The sequence below is a fragment of the Leptodactylus fuscus genome, chromosome 4, assembly GCF_031893055.1.
Source record: "Leptodactylus fuscus isolate aLepFus1 chromosome 4, aLepFus1.hap2, whole genome shotgun sequence".
NCBI lineage: Eukaryota > Metazoa > Chordata > Amphibia > Anura > Leptodactylidae > Leptodactylus > Leptodactylus fuscus.
In genome coordinates, this window is record NC_134268.1 from 184,959,827 (window position 1) to 184,981,257 (window position 21,431).

A 21,431-nucleotide genomic window follows, 5' to 3' on the forward strand; every position below is an offset into this window, starting at 1 on the left:
CCAGTATCTAGTCCTCACCATAGAAAATATGGGCCGGGACAATGCGGTGGCTCAGTGGTTAGCACTTCAGCCTTGCAGTCCTGGAGTCCTGGGCTCGAATCCCGCCAGGAACAACATCTGCAAGGAGTTTGTATGTTCTCCCTGTGTTTGCATGGATTTCCTCCCATTCTACAAAGACATACTGATAGGAAAAAAAAAAAGTACATTGTGGTCCCTATATGGAACTCACAATCTACATAAAAAAAAATCTGGGCCACTGTGTTCTTCCTTAACAATTTATTTGGTTTATTAGTCTAAACAACTTACTAATATATGTTATGTTAAAATTTGGCCCCTCCCTTCATCTATTCCAGCACGTTGGGTCAGACCTCAGAGGCAGTATACGTTTACTGCCTCTATCTCCACCTACATGCCTTTAAATGCACACAGATCAATGGATCACTTTGAACATATGAATATTCTATCTTTCAGAATTCTTCTACACCTCTATAAGCTGTTGGCTTGTACAGCCAACAGCGGTCCCTTCCAACTCTCCTCCCCATACACATGTATGCTCTGTTCGACTGAGTGTGCATGTGTTGTAAGTGATTAGAGGAAAGTTATCTGCTCCCAGGCACCTCTGGCAGCACATATTATCCTTGGCAACAAAAGTATTGGGCATGTTAAAATGCAGCATGCCTGATTCTATATTCCCCTGACATCATCACTAGGGCAGGTTCAGATTGCCTGTGGGTCCAGCCTTTCTTCTATATCTATAGTCTGTATTTCTTCCTCTAGTAAGTAGAAATTCCACAGAATTTTCTCATTATTTTGTTTTTCTGCAGGAGTCAAAATTTTCCATTTCTCCTGAGAGTGGTGTGTTGGCACCTTTAGGCACAGCAGAAGTGTCAGTGGTATTTAATCCTGATATCTGTCAGAGGATGGAAACAGTGCTAGAGCTGGAAGTAGAAAATGGTGAAGGAAGGTGAGTATTGAAGACAGAATAAAGTTCTCCAATTTGTTGCATTTTATAGACTGCAGCAGTCTTCTCTTTACACTAAACACTGTCAATGCTTCACTAATGTAGGAGTTAATGTACTCTCACACTAAGTTTTCAGTGTAACTTAGAGACGTGTGAGGGGATCTTCTGTTGGATGCCATTGTGTAGACATACAGTGGCATCTGACATACAAATGGCCCCCATTTTAAAGAAGACTTTTCATCACCTCCATCAATTTAAGTCTTTAACATTTGATTCTAGTGCAATTGAATTTTTTTTCTCTAGCGAGCCTCCAATCCTGAGTAACAAGTGCAGTTAGTTTTGTAAGCTCTGTAATGTCAGAAAGGCAGTGTCAGGCAGGGGGTGTGATTCAGAGCTCCAATCAGAGGCAGCCAGTGTCAGAGCTCAGAATCGCACCCCTTGTCTGCTCCTGCCTGACACCGCCCTCCTGACAGCACAGAGCCTAAACAACAAATGACGCACCAAAACTTACAGCATTGATTGCTCACGAATGATGGGGACTACAGAGAGAATTCCAACTGTGCTGGAATCGGTGGGGGTGGCAGCTATTTAATGATGTAAACAATTGGACTTTTTGGAGGAGGTGAAAGGTCCTCTTTAAATAAATGTTGACTGTATTATTCTACGCTACCAAAAACAGTATAACAGTGTATAGAGGCTATGTGACAGAGGCCCAAAGGAGACTGTCTGAGGAACAAAATATTTCACTTGGATTGGATTTATTGATATGTTTTATATCTCAAAAGCGCCACAAACGCTAACCAGATGTGGAGGTGCCTGGACCAGCACTGATATCTGGAGATTGAAGTGTATAAATAAATCCAGTTATCATTTTAGACAGGAGGGAAATAGTGTTTTTACCCCTTGGACTATCCCTTTTAAATAACAGGATGGTTTAAATGTGTATGAGTTGGATATTAGGCAGGACATAACTTAGTATCATAGTCACATTGTAACTTTATTTCTTCTTAGGCCTCTTGCACACAGTTGTATTCAGACCCATGTCAGATAGAAATGTATGAGCCTATAGTATACACCTAACATTACACTATATATTTTATCTTTGTGATTTTTATCTTAAATTTCCAGTTGCGTTCTCTATTCCATTTATTCCAGCTACCTTTCTGTCACGGCTGATGTCCAGGTGCCCCAGGTTTGCCTACTTTCCAGTGCTTTGGTGTTCAGTGAGATCTACATAGGAGTCCCAGCAAAGTCAACTATAAAAATGTTTAACCAGGGACTACTCCCTGCAAAGTTTTCCTGGCAGGAGGTAAAAAAAATTATACTTTTGTATTAAATTCAGTGATATGAAACAAAAACTGATTTTTTAAAATATATCAACAGTGCAGATGAAGGGAACATACTTTTTTTTATCTGAGAATAATATAAGAACAATGTAAAGTAAATATAGATGAGTTGCTTGCCTAAAATATTGAAAATACAAGACTTTGGATTGCACAAAACAAATGAACAAATACAGTACATGGTGTAGACACATGAAAAACATTATGGTTATGATTTTTCACATAATAAATCAGTATTATGGTTCTCTAGAGTAGTGGCGCATAACCTGCGGCCTGTAACGGCATTCTATGTGGCTGTCAACCATCTGGAGACAGAAATGCTTGTCTGTGTGTGGCTGCTTATATGTAATTTTTATGTCAGAAGGAAGAGGAAGGGCACACAGTTCAGAATCAGGGACCGGTAAATACTATATGGCCATTTCTGGGTCACTCATACTGTACTGCTTTCACAAATAGAGGTGTTAATAGTTTTTGTCCAGTAACAAAATCAAGTGAACAAATAAAAAAGAAATCTAAATCCCAGACAGTTTTTGAAGGAACTCGACAGGGAGATTGTTCCGAACATCTTGGAGAACTAAGCCCACATCTCTTGTGGATGTAGACTTGCTCCAATCCATCTGTCTCTTCATGTAATCCCAGACAGACTGGATGACGATGAGATCAGCGCTCTGCGGGGGCCATATCATCACTTTTAGGACTTCCACCACATAATGATGGGAATTCAGATTTCTCTTTCCTTCATTTCCATCATATTGTTAGTTGACAAAAATAAATTAACTCTTCTATTTTTGAAGGGATTATACTTTACTGCATTTTCTCCCACACCAGCCTGAAACCTTTGCACAGTACTGTATATAACAGGGTCCCTTTAGCCCTGTTTGGTACACTTAGGTCCAGGAATATATGGCAGTCTATGTTTGTAGGTCTCGCCATTATAGTGTATGGATGTTGTGAATTCCTAGGCTGTTGCCATAAAACCACTAATCTCCAATGGGGACAGCCACTTGCATGCATATTCTTCTCCTCTCTGGAGGACTCCATTTTCTTGATAGGTGGGAGTTCTGAAGTGGAACTGCCTGTATCAGACTTTTATGGCATACTGTACACTTGATATGCCATAACTGTCTAAGCTGGTAATACCCCCTTAAGGACCAAAAAATATTATGCACCCTTACCTTTAAAAGAATGGGCTGGTATCTATATACCTGTTATATCAAAAATACAAATAATGTGTATATTCTGCAGCTTACAGCGGGCCATACTGATGCTTATACAGTCAAAGTAACTCCAATGAGTGGCTTGTTAGGACCAAATGAAGAGTCAGAGATGTGTGTGACACTGGAAACCTATACATTAGTAAGTAGTCATTTTTCTCTCCACCTTTTGGCAGTACTTTTATTCAGTTTTTTTATTTTTCTCAGCTTGATATTAGTTTGTTATATTCTAATACTTGAAAAAGGTAATAATAACAAATAAAAAAAAACTTTGTAAAGTAAAATTTCTTTGCATCGTCATATTCTGACACTTGTACGTTTTTTATATTTCCTTCCATCTATGGTGCTGTCTAATGGCATTTTTTGTAGGGTTTGTTGTAGTTACCATGTTGGAGACTTTATGACATTTTGGGCTAATGCCCCACGTAGCAAAAAAATGGTGTGGGGAAAAAAAGAAAAGCGGAAAACACATCACATTATATTTCATCTCTCTAATAGCTATGTAAGATCTATGGCCTTCTTTAGGTTAAGTATGACAAATGTCCTGAGCAATTTTGTTCATGTTTCTGTTTAGGATGAAATAAATGACCTGACTTTACGCTGTCTGGTTGAAGACATGAAGGAACCTTTGGTTCTAAAGGTAAAAGCAAAAGCTAAAGGACTTCATGTCAGCTACTCCTTATCAGCTCCAGTGGAGAGGTAAGACTGTCTATTGATCATAGTTATTAGACATTCCCTCTAGGACTGTGGTGTCTCGAAGCCAAACCACCAACTCCGGCTCCTATATTTATCCTCAGCCCGACTCCAACTCCTTCATAAATGTCAGTCAGAATCAGTAAAGATCTGATAATACATTAAAAAGCCAGTGATTATATTCCTATGAAAGTAAATGAGTACATACAATATTAGTAATTGTATAATATAATTAAAAATAATTCATTTTATAAATATAAATTAACAATATTGGATATTGTAGTTTGTCATTTTTTTCTTTTCTCTGCAGAGTAAATGAATTCCTTCCATCAAATTCTCAGGAGTTGCTTCTTGACTTTGGATCAGAGGTTATTTTGCAGAGTGCAGTAAAGCAGACGTTATATATCACAAATCATTCTGGAATATCCGCACCATTTTCAATACAGGTCTCTTATTTTAGTGGTTGCTCTACACCACAAGCACCGAGAAGCTCCAAGTAAGTCATCTGAATAAGACACATTCATAATGTCATGCTATTATATAGATAAGTCACTAGATGATGCTCGTAACATAGTATGTAATATCTGTATTTTTTCTCACTTTTTTAAGTTATCAATCTAATAAGAATTCTGTTTAAAGGTGTTGTCCAGGCAAAAATGGATAACCCCTTTAACATTTAAATCAACCGGGGCAGTGAAAAAAAAAAAATCATACTCACCTGTCCCCTATGCTCCGATGTCCGCCTGACACGTTCCAGTTCTTCTGCTCAACTGGTTTCTTCCAGCGTCATGTGACCACTGAGGCCAATCAGCGAAGGGCATGCGATGTCATTACCTTGACATTACAGGTCTCTTGCTGAGGCTGCAGATTGGCTTCAGCGGTCATGCCAAGGCCAATCAACGGCTTCTGCGGAACCCCGGAATGAAGAACTGGAACGTGCTGGGAGGACACCAGAGCATCGGGGACAGGTGAGTATGAATTTTTTTACATTTTTTTTCACTGACCCCAACTGATTTAAAAGTTGAAGGAGTTGTCCGTTTTTGCCTGGAAACCCCTTTTAAGGGTAATGGTAAATCCATACAACCGAGGAAAACATTCACTTTTCATGGTAGTCTTGCATTAGAGGGTCACCTATTTTCACAGATCTCCCATGTAAAATGGAAAAAAATAGAACATGACTTATATTTTGACAGTCCTTTACAAGTGTACTGTCAAAATAACGGTCATGTGAATAACCCCCAATTATCTGTATTGAATTTGCTATGTGTTACATGACCGCTGAGGCCAATCAACCTAAGGAAAGGACACAGGACAGGATATCCTTGCAACCGGGGCAGATACCGGCAAAGCTGTCAGTGAATAAAAACATTCAAAAATTTTTGAATACTCCAAAGGAAAATAATGTTATAGCCCTCAAAACTGTGTACAACACAACACAAAAATGAGTCAGGTCCTTTTCCTGTGAAAATAGGCCAGTACTGAACTAGTTAAGGTTTGTATGTGTCCAGTATCATGGAATATTAGATATGTACAAATCTCAGTGGAGCAGTAGTTTTGTATTATAGTAAGATACCGCCATAGAGTTTCTGTATGTTTTACTGAATTCCTCTGATGTGATTCTGAATATTTTTTAATCTTATAGTTCAACATCTTTTCTCATACAGAGGACGGCTCGGTTTGCCAAAGAAGTTACAAAAAGGTCAGATGCGGGTAGGTGATCCGAACTATTTATTATAACAAATGACGTCATTGGAAAAGTCTTGTTAGGTTGAGGACCCATGTTGTGGAAAAGCAGTTTTGTTTTTTTTGCTGCAGTTTTTTGAGCCAAAGCTAGGCATGGATGGAGTAGAAGGAAGAAGACTAAAAAAGTGCAGCAAAATCTACAACAAAAAAGAAGGTTTTCCACAACTTGGTGCCTTAGCAGACTGCAGCCATAAAGCGCTGCGGGAAAAACCATTGCAGAAACGCATAGCAGTTTTTCAAACAGCACTTTTCAATTATATCTATAGGGATACTGCCGTCATTTCCGTAGGTAGAAGTGACATGCAGAAATTTCCAAAAACGCAATATTTGGACGTGCCAATAAAGCTTTTTTTGATTTGAACTTGCAGCATTTCCGTTGCGGGTATTTTTCTGTGTTGATGTTATAAGACAGTTATAGCATCTTCTTATGTGTTTTTAGATTTCAGAATGTCAATATTGGCAGATGGAAAAGGGGCTGCATTTATCCCGCAACCAAGCACTGGAACCCTGGGGCCTTTTCAGCAGATCTCCATAGATGTCACTGCTTATAATAATATGTGGGGAGAGTATTCAGATCTGCTTGTCTGCACGGTATGTGAGTGTATGGCAAACCTGAGTTTATGATAATGTATCCAGGTATAAAGAATTCTTAAGTGTTGGTACTAGTCACTTATTGGATTCACTCTGTAAATGGGTTTCATGGCCATTTTCCATTTATGCTTGTATTTAGCTGCTTGCAAAAATTTTGGAAGCCATATTGTCTGGTCAGAAGAGAATCATACTGTGCACTTTTGTCATCCATCTTTTTTGCCATAAGCCTACTTAGGCAGAAGAGTTAAAGGGAACCTGTCACATGGAAGATGCTGTTCAGTCTGCAGACGTCTTGTTATAGAGCAGGAGGAGCTGAGCAAATTGACATATATTTTTGTAGGAAAAGTATCTTTTATCCATTGCCTTCTCTGCTCTTTCTATGTTGAGAAGTCAGTGACTGACAGTTGTGTCTGTATGTACAGAGCTATGGACCAGGTGCAAACCCTGCAGTCCCCATTACAGTCTATGGGGTCTGCGGGATTCTGCAGGTAACTGCTATTTAAGTGGATGACAAAAAAGATGGATGACAAAAGTGCACAGTATGATTTTTGGGTCTCCAAGTGCACCCAAAGAATGGAATCCCTAATACTAGTGTGAAGTAAAGTTTAGAATATATGCCTGTATATAAATTCATATATTTTTTTTATATGCTACCTGATAAGTTCTATTGATTTATCAATTAAGGTTGGAGATCTAAATCCTAAGGAGATTCCCATAAAGATGACTGTGAAAGGATGTCCTCTATACTTCCAGATGACAGGACCAAGACCAGACCAACAGACGGTAGGACCTGTAATAAGGTACAGTGCACTTCAATTGTAATACCGTACAGTTTGGAGATATATTATGTATAAACCTTTTTTTTCTGAGTAATCTCCTTATGCGTGAAGTCACCCTTGCTCTACGACAGGACACCAGTGACTGTGTCTTTGCTGTCTCCAACATCATGTCTTCTCTTTAGCTGAAATTGAATCTTTCAAAAACTAAATTTCTTGTGTTCCCTCCATCTTCTAGCTGCCCTGACCCTGATATCTCTTTGTCTGTCACCTTTACATCGCACTGAGGCGGCATGCCCACTGTCTTAGGGTTGTATTTGTTTCAGATCTCTCCTTCACTCCACATAGTCAGACACTTACATACTCTTGTCACCTGTATCTCAAAAACATCTCTAGAATTCGCCCTTTTCTCACTGTGGATATATCAAAACCCCTCGTTGTTGCTCTGATTCTCTTTTGTCTTTACTATGGCATTTATCTTCTAATTGGGATTCCTCTTACTAAACTCTCCCCACTACAATCTGTCCTGAATGCAGCTGCCAGACTTATCTTTCTGTCCAACTGGTACACAGACGCATCTACCTTGTGTCAGTCGATGTATTGGTTGCTCATCCATCACAGAATACAATAGAAAATTATCACACGGACCCACAAATTCATCTATAGCACTGCTCCCCCTATATCTCCTTTCTCGTCACCTTAGTCATCCTCCCCAGTCTGACAATGACTTTAGACTTGCATCCTCTGCTATCCAGACATCTCACTCCTGTCTCCTAAACTTTTCTCGAGCTGCACCGATGCTCTGGAACGCTTTACCCTGGACAATCCGATTAATCTCCAACTACAGCAGCTTCAAAACTGCCCTAAAATCACATCTGTTTGGTCTGTATTACATGACCTGATCACTGTGTAGTGTGCAGAGGTGTAGAACAATGACTATTTTTATCCTTCTTCCTTGGTTCCTCAGATCCTATCCTCTCCATCTAGACGTTACAATGCACTCCTAGCACTTAATATCTGTATATTGACAGATACTGGCTGGTGACGGCTCATACAGCTTCAGTTGCACAACATTTTCTATTAAAAGAAGGCTGGACCATTGTAGAAAACAAGCCCTCTGACCTCTTCTCTCCCCCCCTCTCCTCATAGAATGTAAAATCATGCGACCTTACTTCTATTGTTTGATATGTTTATTTCTTTGTCACATTATAATGTCTAATATTGTCTTTCTGATTTGTAAAGTACTATGGAATATGTTGGTGCTATACAAATAAAGTTTATTATTAAAAACATTAGCCCAAGGCCCCAAGTTGTGGAAATAGTGTTTTTGGCTGCTGTAGAAATGTAGCGAAAAAAATGCTGTGTTTTACAGTACAAGCAAAGTGAATGAGATTTTGGTTAATCTGATCCACACATTGTTGAAAAAATAAGCTTTTTTTTTTTTTTCAAAATTGCATGCAGTTTTGAAAAATGTTGCATGTCAGTTTTATCTGTAGAATGATGAGCAGTTTCCCTATAGATTTAATAAGGGAAGAAAAATCCAATGAAAAACTTAACAGAAAAAAAGATGGGTTTTTTTCCATTAGATTTTTTTTTTTTTAGCTTCGGTTTGCTACGTAGGGTCTTAACTAGAGATGAGCGAACAGTGTTCTATCAAACACATGTTCGATCGGATATCAGGGTGTTCGCCATGTTCAAATCGAATCGAACACCGCGTGGTAAAGTGCGCCAAAATTCGATTCCCCTCCCACCTTCCCTGGCGCCTTTTTTGCACCAATAACAGCGCAGGGGAGGTGGGACAGGAACTACGACACCGGGGGCATTGAAAAAAATTGGAAAAAGTCATTGGCTGCCGAAATCAGGTGACCTCCATTTTAGACGAATAGTGGATTTCAAATCCGGGTCATATGAGAATGTGAACTTTGTGACTATGAGACAGGGATAGCTGTACAGGCAGGGATAGCTAGGGATAACCTTTATTTAGGGGGGAATGTTATTAAAAATAACTTTTTGGGGCTCTATCGGGTGTGTAATTGTGATTTTTGTGAGATAAACTTTTTCCCATAGGGATGCATTGGCCAGCACTGATTGGCCGAATTCCGTACTCTGGCCAATCAGTGCTGGCCAATGCATTCTATTAGCTTGATGAAGCAGAGTGTGCACAAGGGTTCAAGCGCACCCTCGGCTCTGATGTAGCAGAGCCGAGGCTGCACAAGGGTTCAAGCGCACCCTCGGCTCTGATGTAGGAGAGCCGAGGGTGTACTTGAACCCTTGTGCACCCTCGGCTCTGCTACATCAGAGCCGAGGGTGCGCTTGAACCCTTGTGCACACTCCGCTTCATCAAGCTAATAGAATGCATTGGCCAGCGCTGATTGGCCAATGCATTCTATTAGCCCGATGAAGTAGAGCTGAATGTGTGTGCTAAGCACACACATTCAGCTCTACTTCATCGGGCTAATAGAATGCATTGGCCAGCGCTGATTGGCCAGAGTACGGAATTCGGCCAATCAGCGCTGGCTCTGCTGGAGGAGGCGGAGTCTAAGATCGCTCCACACCAGTCTCCATTCAGGTCCGACCTTAGACTCCGCCTCCTCTGGCAGAGCCAGCGCTGATTGGCCGAAGGCTGGCCAATGCATTCCTATGCGAATGCAGAGACTTAGCAGTGCTGAGTCAGTTTTGCTCAACTACACATCTGATGCACACTCGGCACTGCTACATCAGATGTAGCAATCTGATGTAGCAGAGCCGAGGGTGCACTAGAACCCCTGTGCAAACTCAGTTCACGCTAATAGAATGCATTGGCCAGCGCTGATTGGCCAGAGTACGGAATTCGGCCAATCAGCGCTGGCTCTGCTGGAGGAGGCGGAGTCTAAGATCGCTCCACACCAGTCTCCATTCAGGTCCGACCTTAGACTCCGCCTCCTCCAGCAGAGCCAGCGCTGATTGGCCGAATTCCGTACTCTGGCCAATCAGCACTGGCTAATGCATTGTATTGGCTTGATGAAGCAGTGCTGAATGTGTGTGCTTAGCACACACATTCAGCTCTACTTCATCGGGCTAATAGAATGCATTGGCCAATCAGCGCTGGCCAATGCATTCTATTAGCGTGAACTGAGTTTGCACAGGGGTTCTAGTGCACCCTCGGCTCTGCTACATCAGATTGCTACATCTGATGTAGCAGTGCCGAGTGTGCATCAGATGTGTAGTTGAGCAAAACTGACTCAGCACTGCTAAGTCTCTGCATTCGCATAGGAATGCATTGGCCAGCCTTCGGCCAATCAGCGCTGGCTCTGCCGGAGGAGGCGGAGTCTAAGGTCGGACCTGAATGGAGACTGGTGTGGAGCGATCTTAGACTCCGCCTCCTCCAGCAGAGCCAGCGCTGATTGATCGAGTTCCGTACTCTGGCCAATCAGCACTGGCCAATGCATTTCTATGGGGAAAAGTTAGCTTGCGAAAATCGCAAACTGACAGGGATTTCCATGAAATAAAGTGACTTTTATGCCCCCAGACATGCTTCCCCTGCTGTCCCAGTGTCATTCCAGGGTGTTGGTATCATTTCCTGGGGTGTCATAGTGGACTTGGTGACCCTCCAGACACGAATTTGGGTTTCCCCCTTAACGAGTTTATGTTCCCCATAGACTATAATGGGGTTCGAAACCCATTCGAACACTCGAACAGTGAGCGGCTGTTCGAATCGAATTTCGAACCTCGAACATTTTAGTGTTCGCTCATCTCTAGTCTTAACCTCTGAGAGAGAACTTGATTTTGAGCGCTGCTGGGGACAGGAACTAACATGTGGATATATGCAATTTTCAGCACTGAGCAATGTGGTGTTGCTATATAAATTATAGGTTATAAATGTATTATTTTTAAGGTTTGGAACCCATGTGTCTGGTGGAGATACAGTGTCTCGATGCCTGCGTATTAACAATCCCAGTCCATATGGTAAGTGTGGGTCCGCTTACTGTACTGTAAAAATTTTGCATTTATTTGTTCACCCAATGTCACTTGAGTGACTTCAGTTTTTATCAAGCATGGAGACCTAGGACATAAGGAACAAAATTCTCCATTTGTAAAAAGGGTTATCCATGGGCTGTCTGGTAATACAGAAGAAAATCAAGAAAAAATGCAAACTGCTCTATTCCGAATGTAGTGCAAATAATATACGGTATTCAGATGATGTCGACTCAATCAATATTTGAAAGAGTAAAAAATGAGAAATTACTCACATCAACTGGTGGTGCTAGGCGGATACGTAGTGATCGGTGCTCGGAAATCTCCCTCGGCAGAGACAATGCACAGCAGTAGTAGATAAATCAAAAAATCTCCAGCAACAACGATCCGGAATCCATGAAGATTAAACATAACTTTTATTTGTGGTGAACGGTATTCACATTAAAAGTCCTTAGTGCAGCGGTATGACAGAAAGCCTACGTGTTTCCGGGATTGGCATTGTTGTTGCTGGAGATTTTTTGATCTCTCTGGTAATACAGCTGAGCCAATATCAATATACAGAAGAAAAATACTGTAAAACTTAGTGTGATAATTTAGTGTGACATGAATGGGAACAGATAGGAGCCAGATTATCAAATACCTTAAATTATCACTACAGAAACTATGTAAAGGTAGAGGACCTGACACCAGACACAAAATATACAACTATAAGGCTAAGGCCAAGTTGTGGAACAGCTTTTTTCTTGCAGATTTTTTCTGTGTTTATTCTGCCAAAACCAAGAATGGATTAAGTAGAAGGGAGAAATACAAGAACTTCCTGTATATTTCCCATTTCGTTTGTATCGATTCCTGGGTTTGGCTCAAAAAACTGCAGCAGTATCTGCAACAAAAAAGCATTTCTGTAAGGGGGGCCTCAGCCTTGCAGATTTTTTTATTTTTTTTATTTCAAGGAATTTTATAATTGGGGCTGAAAATAAAAGGATGATCAGCTACTAGAGATGAGCGAGTAGTATTCGATCGAGTAGGTATTCGATCGAAATACTTGTACTCGATCGAGTACCACTCGCTATTCGAATGGAAAAGTTCGATGCAGAACCAGCATTGATTGGCCGAATGCTATACAGTCGGCCAATCAACGCTGGTTCTTCTCCTACCTTTAGAAGTCTTCTCCGTTCAGCTTCCCCGCGGCGTCTTCCGGCTCTGAATTCACTCTGCTAGGCATCGGGCCTGGGCAGAGCCGACTGCGCATGTCCGCTTGTAGTGCTGCACGGAGAAGACTTCTCGGAGGATCCAGCCCGACCCTCACTCGTGGACTTGGTAAGTATAATTTGATCGAATGTTGCCTACCCCTGAAACGAGCATTTTCCCCCCATAGACTATAATAGGGTTCGATATTCGATTCGAGTAGTCGAATATTGAGGGGCTACTCGAAACGAATATCGAACCTCGAACATTTTACTGTTCACTCATCTCTATCAGCTACCAGAAATGAATGAACTTTAGAATCAGTGCATTTTGGTTTAAAGAGAGGACAGTATCTTGTAGTGCAGCTTCTACACTTTCCAAAGATGTCTGTCTTATTCTGCATTGTTGCTCCATTTTCATGAAAATCAGTGTTATATTGTTATGCATAGCAGCTGAAAAAGACTTTAGGGGTATTTCTTCTCCTACTGGAGATTTACTCTGCTCTAGAGAATAAAAATTCTGATTTCATGAAAATTGAGCTGCAAGAGAATAAGAAAGTCATCTTTGGAAAATGTAGAAGCCCCCCAAAAAGTAAAGCTGGTAAATCTGGCTAACATACGGACCGAGTTTCATGAGTGAAACTCAGTCATATACAACTAGCCATTACAGGTTTCCTGGGGCTACTACTTTGTATTGAAGACCTATCCAGGGCTGTGAAGTCAGCCAAACCTCCAACAACTCCAACTCCTTCATAAATGGCTGATGGCGATGGTCAGATAAATGCAATAAAGACCCTTTAATTTGCAATAAAAGCTTGTGATTGATTCCTATGAAAGTAAATATACAGCAAATTATACATCTAATTAATTATACAATATTAATAATTGTATAATGTGATCAACAATTATGAGTTACTGGTATTTTATTTTGAACTGGAGGCAGAGTTTTTTCAACTGTGACTCCACCCAAAATGGCCGTGACACTAGCGCCGGGACTTTGATTTCAATTCCATGACCCATTGCCTATCTATATTTAGCCATCAGTATATTGGTTGGGACTGATCAATAGACTAAAGGTACAATAGTCACCTTCACAGTTTACCAGGAACAGCAGTATACATCTATTATGTAGTGCCTGAGAGGGTGACTGAAGTTCTCTACAGATCAGTCATTCAAGGGAACAATTCTGAGCTGCAATACCAGGCACAACGACTACCAAATATATATTGAATTATATGTGCATGGCAAAGATCATGGGAAGCACCATGATCACTTCAACCAGCTGATCGGTGGGGGTGCTGGAAATCCAGTAATTTTATATTGATGGCCTATCCTAAGGAGCCTTAGCAAAGTACAGGTGTAAAGGATTTGCATCTGACCAGTTCACAAGCTATTGGTATTCATTTTTGTTACAGATATTCGCATAGACTGGGAGACTTATAACAGAGAACAGGACACTTCTAAGCTGCTTGACCTGTTGTTGCTTTTTGGAGACCCTTTCCCTTTAAAAGATATAGATGGAAATGAAATTGTCGATTCCAGTCCAGATTTTCCAGAAAGTGGCAACTCTCCTATGAACTGGGATAAAATCCCCAGTAATTCAAGAACTACATCATCATCCTCATTTACAAGCGTATGTATGGTAGCTAAATATAAGGACTTCACATATGGGGCAGATTGGTGCGATTCATATAGCAAAATGGATCCCAGAGGGAAGAAAAGGCAGATCGTATATCATGTTTGGACCCAATCCTGATTTTGGAGAAAAAAGTGACATATATAAGAGCTTACACATTTTAGTGGCTGTTTCTTTGCCATGGTTGTGACAGTCTACAACCTATGCAGTAGCGCAGTTGCATTGCCTGTATAAAAGCAGCGCAGAGCCTTTCATTGCCATGGCATGCTCCATCTGACTACATGGAGGGATTCTCACCTAGAAACATTACCCCCATATGACACCATAGAGACCATGCCTCAAGTTTTTCATTATGTATAGTATAAATTCGGAGGCACAGAGGTACATTTGAGCCCCATAGATATCTATCATTAAAGCTCCATACAACTCCTATGCAGTGATACAATGGGTTTCCTTAAAGGCACCTGCTCAGTTTTCTTCAAATGTATGAAGTATCAGATCATTGTGCCTGGATTTCACCTGTATTTTATATATGAATCCCATTGGTATGTGATGTTTCTTTAGAATCTAGATGGAATAGAAGAGACTGGACACACAGATGAAGAGGTGAGCGAGGACCTTAATGGACTAGAAGCTGAAGTTACACCAGAAGAAAAATTCATTTCTGTCATTCTGAGAGACCATGAGGGGGTCGCCTCTGATTACCCATACTGCATCACTCCAAGGCAGACAGTAAGTGAAAGTTTAAGTATCTTTTTCAGAAACTAAAGCTGCTCATATATCTTAGGCTTGGTTAACATCTGCACCCAGGTTTCCAGTCGGGGGGCTTGCTTGGGGACCCCCTGAATGGAAACCTAATCTGCATAAAGAGGCAGCTAACTTAGGAAACCCATGGACCCCATAGACTATAATTGGGACCACGTGGTTTCTATTCAGTTTCCGCACGAAAAGGGCAAAAAATGCGGAGAGAAAAGTCCTGCTTGTAACGCTTTTCTCTCTGTATTTTTACATGGGGAGATGTGAACAGAATACCTATACAGAGACCGGGCGCAGATTTGAACTGAACTTGGACAGATATTGACTAAACCTGTGTTCAGCCTAAATCTACCCTCTTGACTCCCTATGCGCATGCACGCTGGACTTGGCTGAGTGTGCATATACTTCCAGTGGTAAGAAGTCAGCGGCAGCTTATCTCCCCCAAGTAGAAAAGGATTGGGCAGTGAAATCCAACGTGCTACACCCTTTTTTTGCTGATGTTTGCTGTTGAAGAGAATCAACACACCGCTATACAGAGGTCTATTTTAGAGGTGTATATCGGATCTGAGTCAGAACGCCTTTATAAAGATGTATATCAGATGTGTATATTAGATCCAGAATAGTTGGGTTAAGCCGGCTTTCATCTAATGTGTTCAGACCGCTTATCTCCAGGCCCTGAGCCATTCCACATGCTGGAGCAGGGGCATTGCCCAGTGTGCTGAGAATATGGCGGTGAGCAGGGATGAGTATTAGTGCATGCCAATTTGATGTATAGCTTTTTTTTAATGATTTTCCTTCTTCTATTGTCTTTTCTATGTAATTGTAACTATGTTAATGAGAATTAATTCCTTTAGATTGTTCCTGCCAGGGGCTACAGCACTATACATGTATCCTTCACTCCACTAATGTTGTCCGAGGTCGCCAATAAGATCGAGTGCAGTGGATATGCCCTGGGATTTTTGAGTCTGGATGATATGGTAACCACATTTCCTCTTCTATCTGAGAACCATGTTCATGGAGGCTGCTTTTTTATAATACGTTTTACTCAGCTGAAATATATGTCTTTTTCCTGTAGTCTGCGAGACAAATATCTGGGAAGGTGACACGGCCTCATGGATATGGGGTGGAACCAATCAAAATGGAGCTCCAGGCATTTGTAAAGCCTGCTCTGTGAGTATTGTCATTGCACTGGGTGAACAGCGACATTAAGCAAGAATAAGACATTTATATACCAATAAACCACAAAATGCATAACTACTAAAGCAAAGAACAACAATGTTTGCAGTTTGTGAAATACTGACCCTGGCTCCTCTTAGGCCGGGTTCACACGGGGTATTTTGGACCGAAACTTGAGGCGGAGGCCGCCTCAGGTTCCGATCCAAGATACGGGTAGCCGCGATTGGATGCTGGTGCAGTGCATCATCATTCAGTTGCGCACTCCGCTCCGGATTAGGCCCAATGAATGGGAATAGTTGCGAGGGAGTGTCTTCAAGCGGAATCGCAAGGCGACTCTGCCTGAAGAATGAGCATGTCCGTCTCCTATTGATTTCAGTGGGAGCCGTCTTTTTGGTCAGGATTTTGAGGCGGATACGGCCCCAAAATCCTGACCAAAATACCCTGTGTGAACTCAGCCTAACCCTGATGTTCATGCCTCATTCAGAGTCCCTGAGATCGCCTTATTTTCCCATTCTAAGACTAAAGGCTCCCAAGTAGCAGGCCACCGCCAAAAAGCTCTGAAAAACTGTAATGGAAACACATTGTGTTTGCACTTTTCGCATAAACTCTGTGGACTTTCTGCTTTATTTATATCTATAGTCCATTTCCATAGGTATAAGTGACATGCTGCAATTTACTACAGTTATCTGCATTATATGCAGATCTTTTTCTGCAATGTGTGGATGGGATTAGCCAGAATCCCATCCACTTTGCAGGGACTGTAAAAACGCCACAACTGTAACCTAATTTACATCACAAGCAAGCAAGGATCACAAAAGAAGATAAAATCCACCATTACACATTCTCCCTGCACATACCAAATGTAGAAAACTCTTCCATAGGCCTCCATGATTCAAGTCCAGGTTGTTACCATGATTATGCTGCAAAGCAGATCACTGAATGCTGTTAACAGAGCAAAGGAGAAGCTCAGGCAAGATGGCTGCCCTCATAATCACATGCAGAACAGAATAAAAAAAATCTACAATAAAGTAAAAACAGATTAGAAAATGCGATTCCACTTTAATAAATAAATTATAAAAATTGGCGATGCTTTCCTTTTAACCCCAAAGACTCCTTTTACTAATGTCTTTTGCTCTCTCCTTAGGCTCACTGTGGAATTTGAAGATGAGGATGAAGAAGGGCTGGTGTTTTATGCTGTAGCAAGTGATCTCATTCCTGATAGAACGTCTTCATCTGTCAGTATCTCATTCCATAGAGTAGATTTTTTATTACATATATTTGTATTAACACTGGGAACAGATCTTAGTAAAGAAGTGAGAAAAAAATCTTTAAAGGCTATGGACTCCTTAGGCTCATTTTTATTAAATTGCATGTTTTTCATTTCCATAGGATAGGGGATAAGTTGCAGAATAGTAGGAATATGACCGCTTAGATCCCCACTGATCAGGAAAACTGGGGGTTTGTCTGTTGGAGAATGGGCACACCATTCCATTAATTTCAAGTGTTGTACTTCAGCTTTCTCCAACACCTCCATTGAAATGAATGGAACAGTACCCGCGCTGCCCAACCACCGATCCATTCAGAACAGAGAGCAAAACCCTGTGCTCCTCATCAGTGGGGTTCTGAGCATGCAGACCTTAGCCAATCTGCAAATTATCCCTGATCCTATGGATAGAGGATTACTGGCTTAGATGGAAACAACTTTTTAATACCATTTTTGTAATTGTTTATAAGAATGTTTGACCCTTTTGGCTTCTGTAGTTATGTGTATTACAATAAATAGCAAGCTGCAGTGTGCCGGTCTGTGCGAAAACCTTCTGACAGCTGTGTGGGTATTGTGAGAAGGTGACAGGCAGAGTACTGGAGTCCAGGTATATCCGCCCCAGGTTTCTGACATGTGTGGTCCAGGGCGGATTTGGAGCAGGCCTCAGTCCAGGTGTAGATCCTTGGCTCATTACTGGGCCAGAAAAGGCCCGTTCTGTTCCCCTGAGTCTGGTCACACTATATTGCTCCTGTTTTGTTTGTGTGACTGGAAGTAAGCCACACGTATAATTAGGTTATCCGTTCTGTTTAGCTAGTGGCTCAGACGAGCAGGTTTTTATTTTGTGCCTGAAGTCAAGGTTTATTTATTTTCCTGTTTTTTGTTTTTTTTCTAAATAGACCAGTTTGCTGCATGTTTTGTGCCCGTCTTGACTGTTTGGGTCCGCACCACTGCTTCTACCGAGCTAACGTCCCCACAGTATATATTATTCTCATCTATGAGCTTTTCAAGACTTTATTGCTTTACAACAATGAAGTTGCAGGCTTACAAAACTCTGTGCTTATTAACACTTTTTTAGTTATCATTGATCATTAACACTGTGAACATTTTCTTATTCAGATTTTGACTGAATTTATGACAATGCGAAGATTAAAGCTGATGAATTGCACAGAGACGCCGCTGTATTTCCGGCTGCTGCTCTCCAAACCTTTCGCCGTTGTTGCTACTGATCCAAATAAAAGCATCAAAACTTCACAGAGTGACCGGGATGAACAGCCAGCGCAGATAGTGCTACACCCCCAACAGAATACATTGGTATGGTAGAATTTGTTATATTGCAGTATTATTCATGAGGATTCTCTTTTTGATGAAACATACACTTATGTCATGAGCCATATCATTAAAACTACTGACAGGTAATGTTCATAACACTGACTATTTCAAAGCAAAGGCACTTTCCAGGGATGAGACATAGTAGCCAGTAGGAAAAATTAGCAATTGTATGGATTTGAGAGACTTTGGGAAAGATGAAATTGTGATTGTGAAAAAGACTGGGTCAAAATCTCTCCAAAATGTCAGGTCTTGTGGGGTGTTTCCAGTATGCAGTACTTAGTACCCACCAAAAGTGGTCCACGAATGGACAATTTGTTAACCAGTGACTGAATCTTGGGTGCCCAAGGTTTATTGATGTGCATGGGGAGTGAAAGCTAGCCCCTTCTGTCAATGGGTGAACTGTGCCAAAGGGGCAGCGTAACACAGTGGTTAGCACTGTTGTTTTGCAGTACTGGAGTCCTAGGTTCAAACCCAGCCAAGGACACTTCTGCACAGAGTATGTCCTCCCTGTATTTGCGTCAGTTCCCCCCTGCCCCCCAAACTCTGAAGACATACTGATAGGGAATGTAGATTGTGAGCCTTATATGGGACAGTGACTGGTAATATCTGTGTAAAGTGCTACAGAATATAATGGCGCTATATAAATAAATTGTGCTGTAAGATCTGTATTTATGTGGCCCATAGGAAACAATGTTAGTTTCAATCAGGTCTAGAATATTTCAGACAGCACTTTTTATCATAACCGTTTTTATGCATAGGCCTCATGTTTATCCCTGCACTTAGTCCATACAGCGATAATTCCTCAAAATGTCAGATTCAGACCAGATTTTCTAAAGTAGCAAGTTATAAAGTTCTAGTTCTTGTGCTCAGTAGTCAGGAATACTTTGAGTATTCTACAATAATGTAATACTTTGTTTTGCAATCTAACATTGGGAATGCTTTCATTGCATAGGTCACTATATCGTTCTGCACAACCCTGGAGCTGCTGACTTACCAGAACCTGCCGGAGGATCAGATGTTACCTGGTGTGAAGATCCTTCAGTCAGGGAATGGCGAGAAGAAGCTTCACTTTACCCAGCAACTACTCCTTGAGTACAGCAATAACAGCACTCAGGTTACTTTGCTATTGATCCTTCTTGTGATATCACATAAAATCCAACGTCATCCAACTAAACCCAGCACAATTGTATCTCTGCAGCAAGTCCCCTTGAGTGCCTACCTCACCGTGCCAGTATTACAGCTCTCCTCTGATACTGTGGATTTTGGCACATGCTTTGTGGGGCAGACAAGGACCCAAGAAGTATTTCTGATAAACAAAAGTGGATCAAAAAGTTACTGGACGGCTTTACTGGGTAAATATAGTGCAGTACAGTGTTCGACTGTTGTAAGGCAAATAACGAAAAGGCTGGAAACCTCCTCCTTCCCCAAAAAACCTGAAAATAGACTGATACTTGATGTATTTGTTGTCTACTAGTCCTATCCTCTTTCCTAGGCATACTGAAGGTCTGTATAATCTCCTAATCTGTTATATTGTAATTTAACCCTTTATTCTCACTGCCAGACAAGCGAGAAAGGCACAGTGGACAAGAAATATTCTCCATCTCCCCCACCAGAGGGATGCTTGATGCACATGTCAGTCACACGTCATCCAGCAAGGAGATGTTACTGGTGTCCTTCACAGCAAGGTAAGGAGATTCATAGTCACTCAGTCACAGGTCTGTTTCTTCTTGCACAAATAGCCATCAGGTAATCTCTTGGCTGGCTTCAGTATGGGCAGGGGCTGCCATGATGGGACGACCCCCTAAAGAGTTTAGCACATGGACTCACTCCACCAGTGCTTGTGTTCTATATGGGTAAAGGGCATTGGCTGCGACCATCTCTGGCACAGTTTATGTAATCAAAGATCAACCATATAAAATTATACAGGAAAAATGATGGAATAAAATTATTCCCATTCCTTCTCTCCTACCTACAGCATCTGCTGGGGGAAGCTCAGGACATCCCCAAACATGTTAGGCAGTTACCCCAGCTGACATAAATCACACGTGTGTGGCCACCTTTACCCTGACTTGTATACATAGTCACCTGTATGTAAGTGTAGGGTCATCAGTCCGTTCTTCAGGTACATGAAACATCTGACGGATAAGGATTTCTGTATATGGTATAAATCTGTCTCTGTCTCTATCCTCTCACACATACTGATCCTGTTATATGAGGTGAAACCTTTTTTTGTATATTTGACTCCCTCAGGACAAACAAGGACTATGAGACAGTAGTCACGGTGCACGGCATGCTGGGAGAGAAGCCCCTGAAACTACACATTAAAGGAAGAGGATCCTATGATGAGAAATATGAGGCTTTACTCAATGTGTAGCTGAAGAGATTTTTTTACATTCAGCTTGACTATTTCTAAAATAAAATGTAACATACAGTATAATTTATATAATAGAAGAAGAATATCATGTATAAATGATCCAAGTTTTGCAATAACTCATCCAGATTGAACTATATTACACCCACTATCACAAGTATTGTCATGGACAGTAGTAGTAGAGTCATCCGAATCATCAGAAACAGTATAAAATACATAATGTGTATACAGGCTCAGGCTGGAGGAAGTGTGAACATTCAAAATGGTCGTTGCCGAGAGGAACTGTTCTATATACCTGCTATGAGCAGATGATAAAAGGAAGATGTATTTCTATAAAATTGTAAGTGCCCCAATTCTGTGATTTCCTCTATTATACTACATTTTTGGACCTATGTGTGTTTACTGCAGCAGAGCACCACAATATTAAAATGGAGACTGCT

The 21,431-nt window shown here is 41.2% G+C and overlaps 1 protein-coding gene across 1 annotated transcript in view; it reads left to right on the plus strand.

Moving 5' to 3' along the window:
* Positions 1 to 20,994, plus strand: part of DLEC1 (DLEC1 cilia and flagella associated protein) — a 44,661-nt gene extending 23,667 nt beyond the window's left edge. The window contains exons 20-38 of the mRNA XM_075272004.1: positions 825 to 964; positions 2,117 to 2,270; positions 3,550 to 3,660; positions 4,093 to 4,217; positions 4,522 to 4,707; positions 5,854 to 5,921; positions 6,394 to 6,545; positions 7,230 to 7,345; positions 11,196 to 11,266; positions 13,875 to 14,101; positions 14,660 to 14,827; positions 15,706 to 15,828; positions 15,927 to 16,021; positions 17,172 to 17,262; positions 18,408 to 18,602; positions 19,573 to 19,734; positions 19,819 to 19,972; positions 20,182 to 20,305; positions 20,871 to 20,994. Of these exons, the coding sequence (XP_075128105.1) occupies positions 825 to 964; positions 2,117 to 2,270; positions 3,550 to 3,660; positions 4,093 to 4,217; positions 4,522 to 4,707; positions 5,854 to 5,921; positions 6,394 to 6,545; positions 7,230 to 7,345; positions 11,196 to 11,266; positions 13,875 to 14,101; positions 14,660 to 14,827; positions 15,706 to 15,828; positions 15,927 to 16,021; positions 17,172 to 17,262; positions 18,408 to 18,602; positions 19,573 to 19,734; positions 19,819 to 19,972; positions 20,182 to 20,305; positions 20,871 to 20,994 (2,586 nt within the window). The remainder of the gene's footprint in view (positions 1 to 824; positions 965 to 2,116; positions 2,271 to 3,549; positions 3,661 to 4,092; positions 4,218 to 4,521; positions 4,708 to 5,853; positions 5,922 to 6,393; positions 6,546 to 7,229; positions 7,346 to 11,195; positions 11,267 to 13,874; positions 14,102 to 14,659; positions 14,828 to 15,705; positions 15,829 to 15,926; positions 16,022 to 17,171; positions 17,263 to 18,407; positions 18,603 to 19,572; positions 19,735 to 19,818; positions 19,973 to 20,181; positions 20,306 to 20,870) is intronic.
* The last annotated feature ends 437 nt before the right edge of the window (positions 20,995 to 21,431 follow it).